A 14206-nucleotide genomic window follows, 5' to 3' on the forward strand; every position below is an offset into this window, starting at 1 on the left:
GCCGTCTCTGCTGCTTGTCTTGGCATGGCGGTCTCGATGTATTTCAATGCCATGTCCAATTAGTTCGTTCTACGTACTCAGAATATATCATGTATGTAGTTTTGTGTATGTATAATGCGCTGTTCTTGGTTGCATAAGAGTTGATTAGCATATATATGCGGTTGCCTTATATTGATGTAATAAATCATGAATAAACCTATTTCCTAACTTTAAACACACTATTAATTGATCATGTTAGTCATGCTGATCATGCTATTCATAGTGTTCATGCTAGTCATAGTGACCATGTCAGTCATATTGATCGTGCTAGTCATATTGATCATGCTCGTCATAGTGATCATGCTACTCATCGTGATCGTGCTAGTCATATGTATCATGCTAGTCATATTGATCATGCTAGTCATAGTGAACATGTTAGTCATATTGATTATGCTAGTCATATTGATCGTGCTAGTCATATTGTTCATGCTAGTCATAGTGATCATACTAGATCATGCTAGTTATAGTGATATGCTAGTCATAGTGATCAGTATAGTCATATTGATCAGGATAGTCATATTGATATTGATAGTCTTATTGATTTTGCTAGTCATATTGATCATGCTAGTTATATTGATCATGCTAGTCATATTGATCATGTTAGTTATTTTGATCATGCTAGTCATGTTGATCTTGTTAGTCATATTGATCATGCTAATCGTATTGATCATGTTATGTCATGTTGATCATGCTAGTCATAGTGATCATACATGTCATAGTGAACATACTAGCCATATTGATTATTGTCTCTTAAGTTTCACATGCATGTTGCGGATTCTAATAAACATATTTGAAATATCATCATAATTACCACTGAAGGGCAATCAGATTTGAACAAATCGTGATGTTTTAACATCAGTTAAGGTCATTAATAATTAAACTAGAAAACTTTGAAATGACCTATTGTCAAAAGCTGCAGAATAAAATAGAAACCCTTCCCGTTTATGTCAGTTATGAAGATATGAAGAAATCTACCAATACAGAATTTTAAAGGCAAGTTAAAAAAAAAATATAGAAACTCCTTTAAATCACATCTTATTTTAATAAAAGCAACCAGCATAATTTGACTGAAATCCCCATCACATGTTTACAATAGGAAGTAACTAATGGGAAAACGTTCTGCCCATTGATGTGGCCGGTGATGATCCATCGGAGAAGGTCATATACGTTTTAAAACGTATGGTTTAGATAATTAATTTGAATTTATATTAGAGCCCGTCTTTTCCTTTCTTCTGTATTTTTGCTTTACTTGACTTATATCTCACCCATACAATGTAATTGAGTCCTGTTATACTACATACATTGTCCGCATCTGCATAGATCAAACCATTTATCTCTATACAACCATCCAACATATTCATCTTTCTTCCTACGTAATAAGCATCACTTTGGAGTTTCATGCACTTACCAACATTTATTGTGTATTCAGTGCAATATTTTGTTCACAATTCACATCATGTTATACCTGGAACCCTGGGGTGCATATTGATCGGTTACTACAGCGTTTGCACCCAGAATTACAGTGCGGGTTCGGCGCAGAGAGGTCCACAATCGACATGATCGTCTCCGTCAGGCAACTGCATGAGAAATGAAGAGAACAACACAGACCCCTCTTCGGTCTTTATAGACCTCACCAAAACGTTCGATCCGGTCAGCAGAGAAGGACTCTTCACAATCCTGGCGAAAATTGGATGCCCTCCAAAGCTGCTAAGCATGATCCAGTTCTTCCACGATGACATGAAAGGCACAGTGCAGTACGATGGCTCAACATCACACCCCTTTGACATCCGCAGTGGAGTGAAGCAGGGCTGCGTCCTTGCCATCACGATCTTCGGCATCTTCTTCGCAGTCCTGCTCAAGTGCGGCTTTGGGACGTTCAAAAAGGGATAAACCAGAACACGTAATCAGATGGCAGACTGTTCAACCTGGCACGACTGAAGGCAAAAAGCAAAGTGCGTGAAACAACCATCAGGGACATGCTCTAGTCACTCACACAGAAGCTGAGCTACAGCGCCTGATGGACCGCTTTGCTAAAGCATGCGATGAGGCTGGGTTGACAACCAGCCTAAAGAAAACAAACGTGATAGTTCATGACGCGGACCCCCCAAATATCATCATCAACAGCTTAGAACTTGAGGTGGTCAGTCAGTTCACGTACCTCGGCTCTACCATCACCAAAAACCTCTCGCTCGATGCAGAGCTCAACACGCGGTTCGGAAAGGCATACCAAACTTTCCCCAGGTTTCCGCAGAGAGTATGGAACAACAGCATGCTGACCTATAACACTACGATCTCCTTGTACCGTACCTGCGTGCTAAGCACCCTCATGTATGCCAGTGAAACCTGGACTATCTACGCCTCACAAGAGAAAAGACTGAGCGCATTTCACATGCGATACCTCCGACGCGTACTCGGAATCATCGGGAGCGATCGAGTAACAAACAACGAGGTGCTTGAACGTGCCAAGATTTCCATCATGGTCACACTCCTCCGCCAACGTCGCATCAGATGACTGGGTCATGTACGTCGGATGGATGACGGACGGATCCCCAAAGACATTCTTCTTTCGATTCGTGCCTCTGGCGAAAGGTCGATCGGACGGCCACATATCCTCTTCAAGGATGTCAGCAATCCCGACATGAAAGTCCTTGACATCGATGTGAATACCTGGGAAGAGCTCGCTTTAGACAGCTCCAGCTGGCAACATGCTCTGATCACTGGTCTGAAAGCCGGCAAGGACAAACTATACTTGCTAGCTGATGAAAAACGATCTCTGGGAGAAGAAGCAGCTCCAACCCACACCAGATGCAACCTTCAAGTGCAGCAACGACTGCCACTCCCGTATTGTGGTACATAGCCACAGCAGACGCTGCACAACCACCAACCGGGACATCTCTCATGGGCGCACTTTCATCGTCTCTCGAGATTAACTGACGCCAACAACAACGTGTTAACTAACTCTCACGGATCGAAATCTGACCCTCTATAAATCAGTTCTAATTTGTTTGATACTATATGCATCTTTGATCACTCATTACGTACACCACTTAGTACCATACTGAGTCTGAATGGTGATGTTTACGCCAAGTTTTTCCTTGACTTTTCGTTTTGTACGATTCGAACTATCTATAGTGGGTCAGATTGTGACCTGCTAGAGTTAGTTACCTTGTGCTACGTGGTTTCAGTGTTATCATAATTTTCCAAGAGAATCAGGTAATTGTGCTGTCGAAGCCACATTTCCAGTCTGAGTTAAATTTTAATTACTGACAGAGAAGTATGGATATCAATTTTGTTATCTACCATCTGGTTATTTAAGTATTACATTATGTAGATTTTTGACCAAATTTGAAATAATTCCAATCTCTTGGAGTTGTAAGATACTCAGGGATAACTGTGCAGAATAATTAGATGATGTCGATTCTCATTTGCTGAACGTAACACCGCTATGGTGGCGTACATGCCCATACTCATGAAGTGAATATCTACAAACAACAATTGCCTAGTACTTGTATTTGTTGTGCGTGCATGCCAATACTCATGGCGTCAATATGTACAAACAACAACAGCCTAGTACCTTTATTTGTGTGCGAACATGCCCATATTCATGGCGTGAATATGTACAAACAACCATAGCTTGGTACTTTTATTTGTGTGCATACATGCCCATATTCATGGCGTGAATATATATAAACGACGATATCATGGTACTTTTATGTTTGTGCGTACATGACCACATTCGTGGCGTGAATATGTACAACAATAGCATATTACTTTTGTTTGTGTGTGTACATGCCCATACTCAAGGCGTGAATATGTACAACAGTAGCATATTACTTTTGTTTGTGTGTGTACATGCCCATACTCAAGGCGTGAATATGTACAACAGTAGCATATTACTTTTGTTTGTGTGTGTACATGCCCATACTCATGGCGTGAATAAGTACAACAATAGTATTGTTTCTATACATAAGATACAGATTATAGTATCTAACTGAATTTGTGAAATGACGTCATGTTAAGGTTTTCATGAGATTCTTTCAGTGATTGTTTCATTTTGATCAGAGTTTGACATTCGGTTTGAAATTAAGTTGAATTGGTATATATATATATATATATATATATATATATATATATATATATATATATGTATGTATATATATATATATATATATATATATATATATATATATATATATATATATATATATATATATATATTCTTTTGTTAGTTCCCTTCGATTGTTAAATGCAGAGAGATCCGGGAACCATCACTGCTCCAGACAGGAACGTTTACCTCAACTCAACAGGAGGAATATATTACCAGTAGGAAAGGTATGTCACGAATTTGCATCTTCTACAAATCTGATGTAAGACGGTTACAATGTTGATAGCACAAATGGGTGTTCCATGCGCAGATTAATTGGCACAAGACAGTTACACTGTTTGGTAATGCTGTATGTATGTTCGAAGATATAAACTAACTGGCATAAGACAGTTGTACTATTGATAGCACAATTGTCTTATGTTCCACGTGTGCTCTAGCTGACCTAAGAAAAGTGAGTTGTCGATAGCCCTATGTTCTTCAATTGGTGAAAACGTCTAATTATACAGGACTGTCTGCAGAGCAATACAGTTTTTATAAAAGTCAGCACTCTAGAACAGGACAAACCTGGCTTAACAACTAAACTGGACCATTTGAACTTGTCCAAAATGATGACGATATAATATTACAAATGTTGAAATAATGTAAATTGACATATTAAAACGTTTTAAGGAAATGGTGTTACACTGCATTTATAAATAACGACCTTTTATTTCATTTCATCTTTGCACTGTACAACCACCTTTGATAATGAACATTGTCACGAAATACATATTTACATCGTACACGTAAATTGATATGTTTATGAAATGAAAAGGAAGGGTTTGAGTGCATATAGAGCTAGAAAAGCAACGACACACAGGTACATGTAGAATGGAATCCTTTAAAAACTAGATATCCTTGGGACAAAACGTAACTTTTGGTTTTAGGTATTTTCCATGCAAGAGAAGTACAGTGTCTCAAGAAACATTAAATCAACGAGCTACTTTTTTTTATATAAGCTTGCTGCAGTCCAATAAAATTTAGAATGCTAATCCATAACATTTAAGCATTGTGTATAATTTATCATGTTCCTATGTCGAATAAATTTTTTGCTGAGTTAATATACATATTCGTACTCATTAAGCTGACTAATTTTATACTTTAAGAATAATTACATATATCATGACCACCACAACAGCCAAGATCCTTCTACCTCGCTATCTATCCGAAATCATTTACCATTTTGCTCGATCTGACTGACGGAAAGTTTCAGACTCCAATCTATCTGACCTTACAGAGATTCATACGGTGTAAATATCCGGAAATTGTTGCCGGTTTCATGCTCCTGCTCGGTTTGGGGTTTCATTAAACCAATCTAATGTATATTAATTCATATTTCGTACAATGTCATCTACATCCATGCGTAGTATTTCGATGATATCTCACAGAAACGTATGATCAATACCATTCTAATAAGAGGAAAGAAAAATATCATTGACCTTTTGCATCGTCTACGTTTTCTGATCAATTGTAAAGACCGGTGGTCCGAAAAGTCCGCCTCGCGTAGAATCCATTTCCAACATAAAATGGATCACAACCAGGGAGTTTCGCAACTTTTCGGATTGTTAAATGTAAAAGGGATTTTATCCCACTGGGTTATTTCTAAATGCGCCTTTTTGAGAAGAACTTGCAATTTCAAGGGCGTTCCTGACTTAACAGGCTATTCGTGTTTAAAAAAAAAAAACAACTTAATATTCCAAGCAAACATTTAACACAAAATCTACGAAATCATCTAAAGCGTTGAATCACTTGGGTCATTTACAACACGGTATATTTAACAATCCCAATTTTGCATATATGCTGTTCGAGCGGGTTAGTGTTTGTATAGCATAGCGAACCAGTTTCGGTTTGACCTAATTCTAGGTTGTAGACAAATGACGCAGACACGTCTTGGCAAGACATAACGCAAAATACAGGTTTTGGTAAAGAAATTATACACCGAAGGTCCTGAAGGAAAGATGTTAGGATAGGTATGTACAGGGATAAAGGACAAGAACTATACTACTATTAATACTACTAATAACTACTACTACTAATAATAACTACTACTACCTACTATTACTACTACTACTAATAATAATAATAATAATTGCTACTACTACTACTACTAATAATAATAATAATAATAACATACAATTTGCGTAAGTGGAAAAACTGATGATTAGCAGTGATTTTGGAAAAGGCTGCCACAGGAAGAATATATATTTTCATTGAGGCCAAACTAACCATGATTTGTTTAATTGTGGTATCTATGAACACTCGGTAACAACTTTCTATCTCTCTCTCTCTGTCTGTATATATATATATATATATATATATATATATATATATATATATATATATATAGGTACAACTAGAACTGCCCTCCATATGCAATTACCAAACTTTGTAACTGAATATGTGTTTGGATGTTGGATGCCGTTCTTCACGTTGGGTTTAAAAGATTATTATTATTGGGGTCACATAGGCAAAGCCAAAGTCAATGTGAATGAAATAAGAAAATGGGATTTCGCATATTAAATTGTGTTTCTGACAACATACATTGACTTCATTTGTGTTAGTCGTTCACTGTTAGTAATTAAGGAAACTCTAATTATGTTATGAGACGTCAGCTGATCATAATACTGATGATGCATAGACACATTGCGTCACACCATGAACAATATAGTACTGGTGCCTACACTAACAGCTATAAACACTGAACAGGCGTGTACAGCGCTGTCAAGAGTACATTTGCTCTTATACTGGAATGATGATGATTTAACTTCAAGAATGCGTATTCATTCTGGACAACGGGTCGTATTAACTAAAACACTTTTACAGCAATATGTAACAGGTTTAATAGTTATTTTGTATTCACTAAAATACTTCTATACTAACGTAAATCATGCTTTATTGATAACGTGCGTCCATAACAACACTGTTATACCAGTATGTAGGAGGTCTTATTGGCATTTGGTATTGACTTTTGCACCATTATACCATTATTTAGGAGGTTTTATTAGCATGGTTTATTCACCAAAACATGATTATATCTATATGTAGCAGATCTGAATGAATACGCAGCTTATATGACATCAGAAATTAAATTTTGAAAACTGTTATTGTCACTGTATGAATTACAAGGCGTTGGTCAACAAGATATGGCATGTAGCATTTACATGATTCTGAATAGATGACATACTTTTTCAGATCTTTGAAATATTTAGTAAACTGAAAGCCCTCAATATCCCATATTAGGATTTCTTACCGATAGTTCTCAAATATGATGGCTTGTATGCATGCATTTATTGGAATCCGGTATGACTATGTAGATAGATGAGAATTAATAATTGTCATCATGCGAGTGTGTCTGCTACGCACGAGTGCATATAACACCGATTCAGTTGCCTCACTTTTTAGTGATGTGTCCTTAGTCGTGGTGGAATATGGACTGGTGTGTGCAGGCAAGGTGACTGGTTGCCGTTTAGATATATATTCCATCAAGGAAAGTTTGAGATTTATTGGCTACTTCATTACATCTGCAGAACTGCTAACTGATGACATAAATACATTTGCTCAGTCTAAGACTAGTATTGAGTAACTAGCAGTAACTACATACATAGCAAAATTGATGTTTACATTTTAAACACTATGGAAATATGTGCTAAAGTGTTAATACCATAAGATACTGTTAAAAAGCAAACATAACCTTTTATTTCCAGGAGTGTCTTGTTTTGATCCGAAAACTCTTTGTCATGTTCTAAAGAAGGCAACACAAGATGCTTCTTCTAGCCGATCTACTCTGGAAGGAAACTGTCTAACAGTGGGGTTGACATTTCAGGGTGAAACTCCTGTCAATGGTAACTGCTTCTTTGAGGCTGTGTCCAGTCAACTTCAACGACTGCCATGCTCAGTACAGAAATCTCCACAACAACTCCGTCGTGATTTAGTCATTTTCATTAAGACTAACAGGGTACTGAAGGTAGGTACAGTATTATGCTGTCTGTACCGCAAGGAAAATAAAGGTATATACACTAGCATGTTGTCTGTGCCATAATGAATATAAAGTTATATACACTATTATGTTGTCTCTGCCACAATGAATATAAATGTAGATATAATGTTATGTTTTCTGTACCACCAGAAATATAAAGGTAGGTATAGTATTATGTTGTCTGTACGACAATGGATATAACAAACGTAAGTATAGTATTATGTTTTCTGTACCACAATGAACACAAAGGTAGATGTAGTATTATGTTGTCTGTACCACAATGGATATAAAGATAGATATACTAGTATGTTGTCTGTACCACAATGAATATAAAGGTATATATAATGTTATGTTGTCTGTACCACAATAGATATAAAGGTAGGTAAAGTATTATGTTGTCTGTACCACAATGAATATAAAGGTATATATAATGTTATGTTGTCTGTACCACAATGGATATAAAGGTAGGTAAAGTATTATGTTGTCTGTACCACAATGAATATAAAGGTATATATAATGTTATGTTGTCTGTACCATAATGAATATAAAGGTAGGTAAAGTATTATGTTATCTGTACCACAATGAATATAACACGAAGCGCTTCTTACAAATCGTATGTTTGTAGCACAGCGCATGGAATATGAAGGACTTCTTTTAACTAGATGAAATGTATGGGGTGAGATCAGGTCAATCATGAACAGATGCGGACAATTAAATTCCATGCTGACTTTATCGATACTTCGTACATACATACATACATACATACATACACATACACACACGCACGCATGCATGTACTCATGTGTGCATTGAATGCACGCACGCATGCACGCACACACATACATACATACATACACACACACACGTACGTACGTACAAACATACATACATACATACATACATACATACATACACATATACATACATATATATATATATATATATACATCCGTGATTACATAAAATATAAGAGAAAGGATCGTGGTTGTTCGTGTTTGGGTATAGAATGATATACTGCATCAGGACAAAATGTTACTGTGCCTAGCAGCCTAGTTAAGTGTTTTTGTTTGTCTCCATAAACAGCAAACCAACAAATTTCCCCATCTGCCATTATCTCATTTCACATTATTTTCTAATATTCTTTTGAAACCATGGTTGACTAACATTCAGGAATTCGTGACATCACATCAAGTAGTCCAGTTATATCTTGTCAATGTCTATGCATATTTCTTACCATTCGTCTTTTGAATTATTTACATCACACCATACTGCCCTGGTAAGGCTCCTCACTGTCTTGGTGTCATATTTTCATACCAGGTCTTCTCTTGAATTATTGGATTTGCACTGTGTCATTCGTAAACTTGCTGAGCCATGTATTTGTACTGAGATCAGCTCAGAAAATATATATGCTTTATTTGCATAGAACTATCATGCGGAGTCATTAATATGAGAAGCAATATATCACACTGGCCAGTGTAAGCAAACGAATATAATCTAAGTTTGGCAAAATAACATCGACATAATATTAGCATCCTCAATATAATATAATAAATGTCAATATTGGTTTCTGCAAACGATATTAGTAGTGTAAACAATGTATCTCTTCTACTCAGGTCTGTGAAGGCACCATAGACTTAGCTGAGTACCTAGACAGCGAGACCTTTGAACATTATTGTATACGAATGGCCAAAGATGGTGAATGGGCCGACCATGTGGCAGTTGTTGGGATGGCTAGGATCTTACGAAATGATATCTTCATTGTCACTAGCTCACCTTCCGCTGGTCCCAATGACAGCATCGTGTGGGTTGTTGGTGAACAAAATTTTCAAGGGAAGCCAATTCTTCTGGGGCACATATGGGAGCACCACTATGAATCATTACAGCCCATAGGTAAGATTCTAACAAGTTGAATATTCTTTGTCCTATCTATGGCTAAGTAATTATCATCAAAACTTTGAGCGATTTATAAGGTGATAATTTTGGCAATTGCATTTAAATTATGTATTCTTTGATCAGGATAATAAAATGATATTAGAGTCGCACTCCTTTGTAACACAGTTAGGGCATCTTCTTGGGAGACCACTCAAATATGTCGACAGGTAGCAGTTTATCAAGGCTGGTAGTCTCACATCAGAGCCAGCAAATTATCAACACAATCGATCCATGCATGACAAATGTCATCTTTTATGACTGGTGCAATCCCAGAACAATATTCATTCAAGTCTGGTTATGCTTCAGCATGGTTGACCAACCTGATAACAGCCATTATCTATGTTACTCCGATGTCGCTAAATAGAGCCTCTGTGTTATAGAGTAGGGTAATTTTGCCTATTAAATAGGTTTTCTAGGATAATCTAACCATAATCCTCTTATCACCTCTGAAGAGCTTAATATGGTATCCACGGACGCCATTTGGGTCAGTCTGCCATTAATTATGCTGTATGTTACACTCATATATTACTAAAGGCTGAACTCAGAGCAGTGTTTCCGTCACAATATTATTCCGAGGGTGACAGTGTCATTATAGACCGTCATGGCTTAAACCAAGATCTTTTCTAATCACACTAGTATTGACAGTATAGACCAATGCATACAGCAAGACTTTGCCCAATCACACTAGTATCCCAAGGGTGACAGTGTCATTATGGACCGTTGCATACATCAAGACCTTGCCCAATCACACTAGCATCCCAAGGATGACAGTGTCATTATAGACCATTGCATACACTAAGACAGACTTGACCTAATAACACTAGTATCCCAAGGGTGACAGTGTCATTATAGACAATTGCATACACTAAGACAGACTTGACCCAATAACACTAGTGTCCCAAGGATGACAGTGTCATTATAGACCATTGCATACACTAAGACTTGACCCAATAACACTAGTGTCCCAAGGATGACAGTGTCATTATAGACCATTGCATACACTAAGACTTGACCCAATAACACTATTATTCCTAGGGTGACAGTGTCATTATAGACCATTGCATACACTAAGACTTGACCCAATAACACTATTATTCCTAGGGTGACAGTGTCATTATAGACCATTGCATACACTAAGACTTGACCCAATGACACTATTATTCCTAGGGTGACAGTGTCATTATAGACCATTGCATGCACTAAGACATACTTGACCCAATAACACTATTATTCCTAGGGTGACAGTGTCATTATAGACCATTGCATGCACTAAGACAGACTTGACCCAATAACACTATTATTCCTAGGGTGACAGTGTCATTATAGACCATTGCATGCACTAAGACAGACTTGACCCAATAACACTATTATTCCTAGGGTAACAGTGTCATTTTAGACCATTGCATACACTAAGACTTTGCCCAATCACACTAGTTTCCCAAGGGTGACAGTGTCATTATAGACCATTGCATACACTAAGACTTGACCCAATAACATTATTATTCCTAGGGTGACAGTGTCATTATAGGCCATTGCATGCACCAAGAATTGACCCAATGACACTTTATTCCCAGTATGAGATAATCATTATACTCCATTGCATACATGAAGTCTTGACAGAACTTTCTCAACATAATTAGATCTAGTGATTCAAAATGAGAAAAGGTCAGTGCTGTACAAAGTATTTTTGTGATACAACAATCAGGATGAAAAACGGAATGAAGTCTAAAGTAGTGTATTCTTTTACATCTAGCGACTGGAAATAATATAAGATCGTTATATTGCATTGTTTTGTGGTACATCATATTAGAATTGTAAAATGACATAAACTCCACAGCAGTGTCGTGTTTTACATCTAGCGATGGGAAAAGATAAAAGATCATTGTACTGCATTGTTTTTAGATATATTGGATACATGGTGTAGTATATGATAATGTCTACCGTGGTGTTATTTTAGATCTAGTATTGGAAATGAGAAATATTCATTAACCTTATTTATTGAGATAGGGAATGGATTTGATATGAAACACCAAGTAAAACATCACTTTTGTGTCAGATTATATTTCACAAAAAGCAATTTTAACTTGTATAGCATTTCATTAAGAAATCACTAGGGATAAAAGCAAAAGCATTTTCCAATTATTTGATGATCACAGCTATCAAGTACATAGCTTAATGTTCAATAGCATCATGTTTCCAATCAATTAACGGTTACAGTTCTGATATTAATAAGTTAGTCATTAATAGTGTAATGTTATTTTTCCAATCAATTGTTGTTTGCAGTTCTCACAAACCTAATTTAATGTTCAATAGCAACATGTCACATTTCCAATATATTAATGATTACAGTTCTCATATGTTAAACGTATTGTTCAATAGCATGTTGTAAGTAGGATTGATTTTTTGGTGTCTCCATTACAAAAGGTTTGTTCTTAATTCCTGAAGTCCTCTTATTAGACTTTCATAGACCTACTTTACTGAAGAAGTCTTGTCAGATTAGACATATTTTACTTAACATTCTTATCAGACTGTTTTTGTACAAATATAATTTACTAACATATTCTTATTAGACATATTTTACAGATGACTTATCAGACGGTCTTCTACAGAGATGTGCTATTTAAGTCTTTAATCCCTTATTTCAAATATATTGTTGTAGTGGTATTTATAAAGCTGGGATGATTTTGTTTCTTGTGTAGGAGATAATAAAACTCCAGAAGATGAAGTGATTTATGAAAGAAGCCAGCATGGTATCGAGGACCCCAAAACAAAGACAGAACAACATGTCATTGAGGATCCTCATACACACAAACAACATCATGTTAGTGAGGACCCAAGGTTACATATAGACCAGCTTTATAGTGAGGACCCATATGCACGGGTAGAACAACATGTTATCGAGGACAAATATACAAAAATAGAACAGAGAGTTGTAAGTATTCATTCTATAATGGATGCAAACAAATGCTTAGACATATAGCTCTGTTGTGTTTACATCTTTTTGCATGTGATTTATACAATAAACAACAATCCTATTGAATTGTTGAATTAACGGAATCATTATCAATTATCATATCCGTGTGTAATTTATATATTTATTATCTACCGGTACCCGTCATTATACAACTCATGATAGGGGCTATGTTTCCTGAGGATGATCTGAAACCTTGCATCAAATGTACTTCTTATACAGATTTATGATTCATCGTATCCAAAATGCAGTATGTGTTAAAACTGATTTTTGTCTTATCGAATGAACATATGGTATACATATATATATATATATATATATATATATATATATATATATATATATATATATATGTGTGTGTGTGTGTGTGTGTGTGTGTGTGTGTGTGTGTGTGCAGTAACTTGACATGAGGAGTGTATTGAACCTTGCTTTTATTGGGGGAAACTGTCCAACCAAATCAATCAGTATTTTGTGTCCTGCGAGATGCAATGCCCTTCCAGTAATAAACATGACATTACCCAAATCAAGTTTATGTAACGATGGCATGTATACGCAAACTCATGGGTACACCAATTACTGATCCAGCCCTGGTCAGTAAATTAGATTTGAAAGATGAAGTGAAGGTAAAAGAGTAAAATATTTGAATACCATATCACCAGCATGATATTTAAATAGATCAGAGCATTGCAGTTGCTATTTTCTCAATGAAAATTAAATATGTACAAAGGTATTCCGTTTCTTCTGTTTTCTAAATACAAAGGCCAGCTAAACAAAAAGCATTTCTATCAACAAAAAGTATATGTTCACTTTATGTGTCTCTATATTTTGGAACTTTGTTGAAAATTGAGAGAAAAAGCTTTAAATAAATATGGCCTGGAATCAGTAAACACAGTCATACAAAAATGTTTTGAATCAATAATGGGTTTCTGAACAGTTTGTACAATTTCTTCAAGCCCAATGGTGCGATGATTGCACGGGAATTTTATGCTGAGCTGGGACAAAGGGTACATTTTAAGTATATTGAGTAAATGTAATTATATGTTGACTACATGTTATTAAATTATATATAGCATTAGCATGGTCACTGTTTTAAATTCAGCACAACATTAACAAGGATATTGTTTAAAAGAGGGACAATTACTGC

At 36.1% G+C, this 14206-nt stretch overlaps 1 protein-coding gene across 2 annotated transcripts in view; it reads left to right on the plus strand.

The window, feature by feature from the left end:
• Positions 1-14206, plus strand: part of LOC149782424 (uncharacterized) — a 54270-nt gene that overhangs the window by 24074 nt on the left and 15990 nt on the right. For both annotated transcript variants that reach the window (XM_089933825.1, XM_089933824.1), the window contains exons 6-9: positions 4269-4371; positions 7888-8147; positions 9773-10049; positions 12791-13023. In XM_089933825.1, the coding sequence (XP_089789951.1) occupies positions 4269-4371; positions 7888-8147; positions 9773-10049; positions 12791-13023 (873 nt within the window). The remainder of the gene's footprint in view (positions 1-4268; positions 4372-7887; positions 8148-9772; positions 10050-12790; positions 13024-14206) is intronic.

This window comes from Sinohyriopsis cumingii, chromosome 15, assembly GCF_028554795.1.
Source record: "Sinohyriopsis cumingii isolate HCF-2022 chromosome 15, ASM2855479v2, whole genome shotgun sequence".
NCBI lineage: Eukaryota > Metazoa > Mollusca > Bivalvia > Unionida > Unionidae > Sinohyriopsis > Sinohyriopsis cumingii.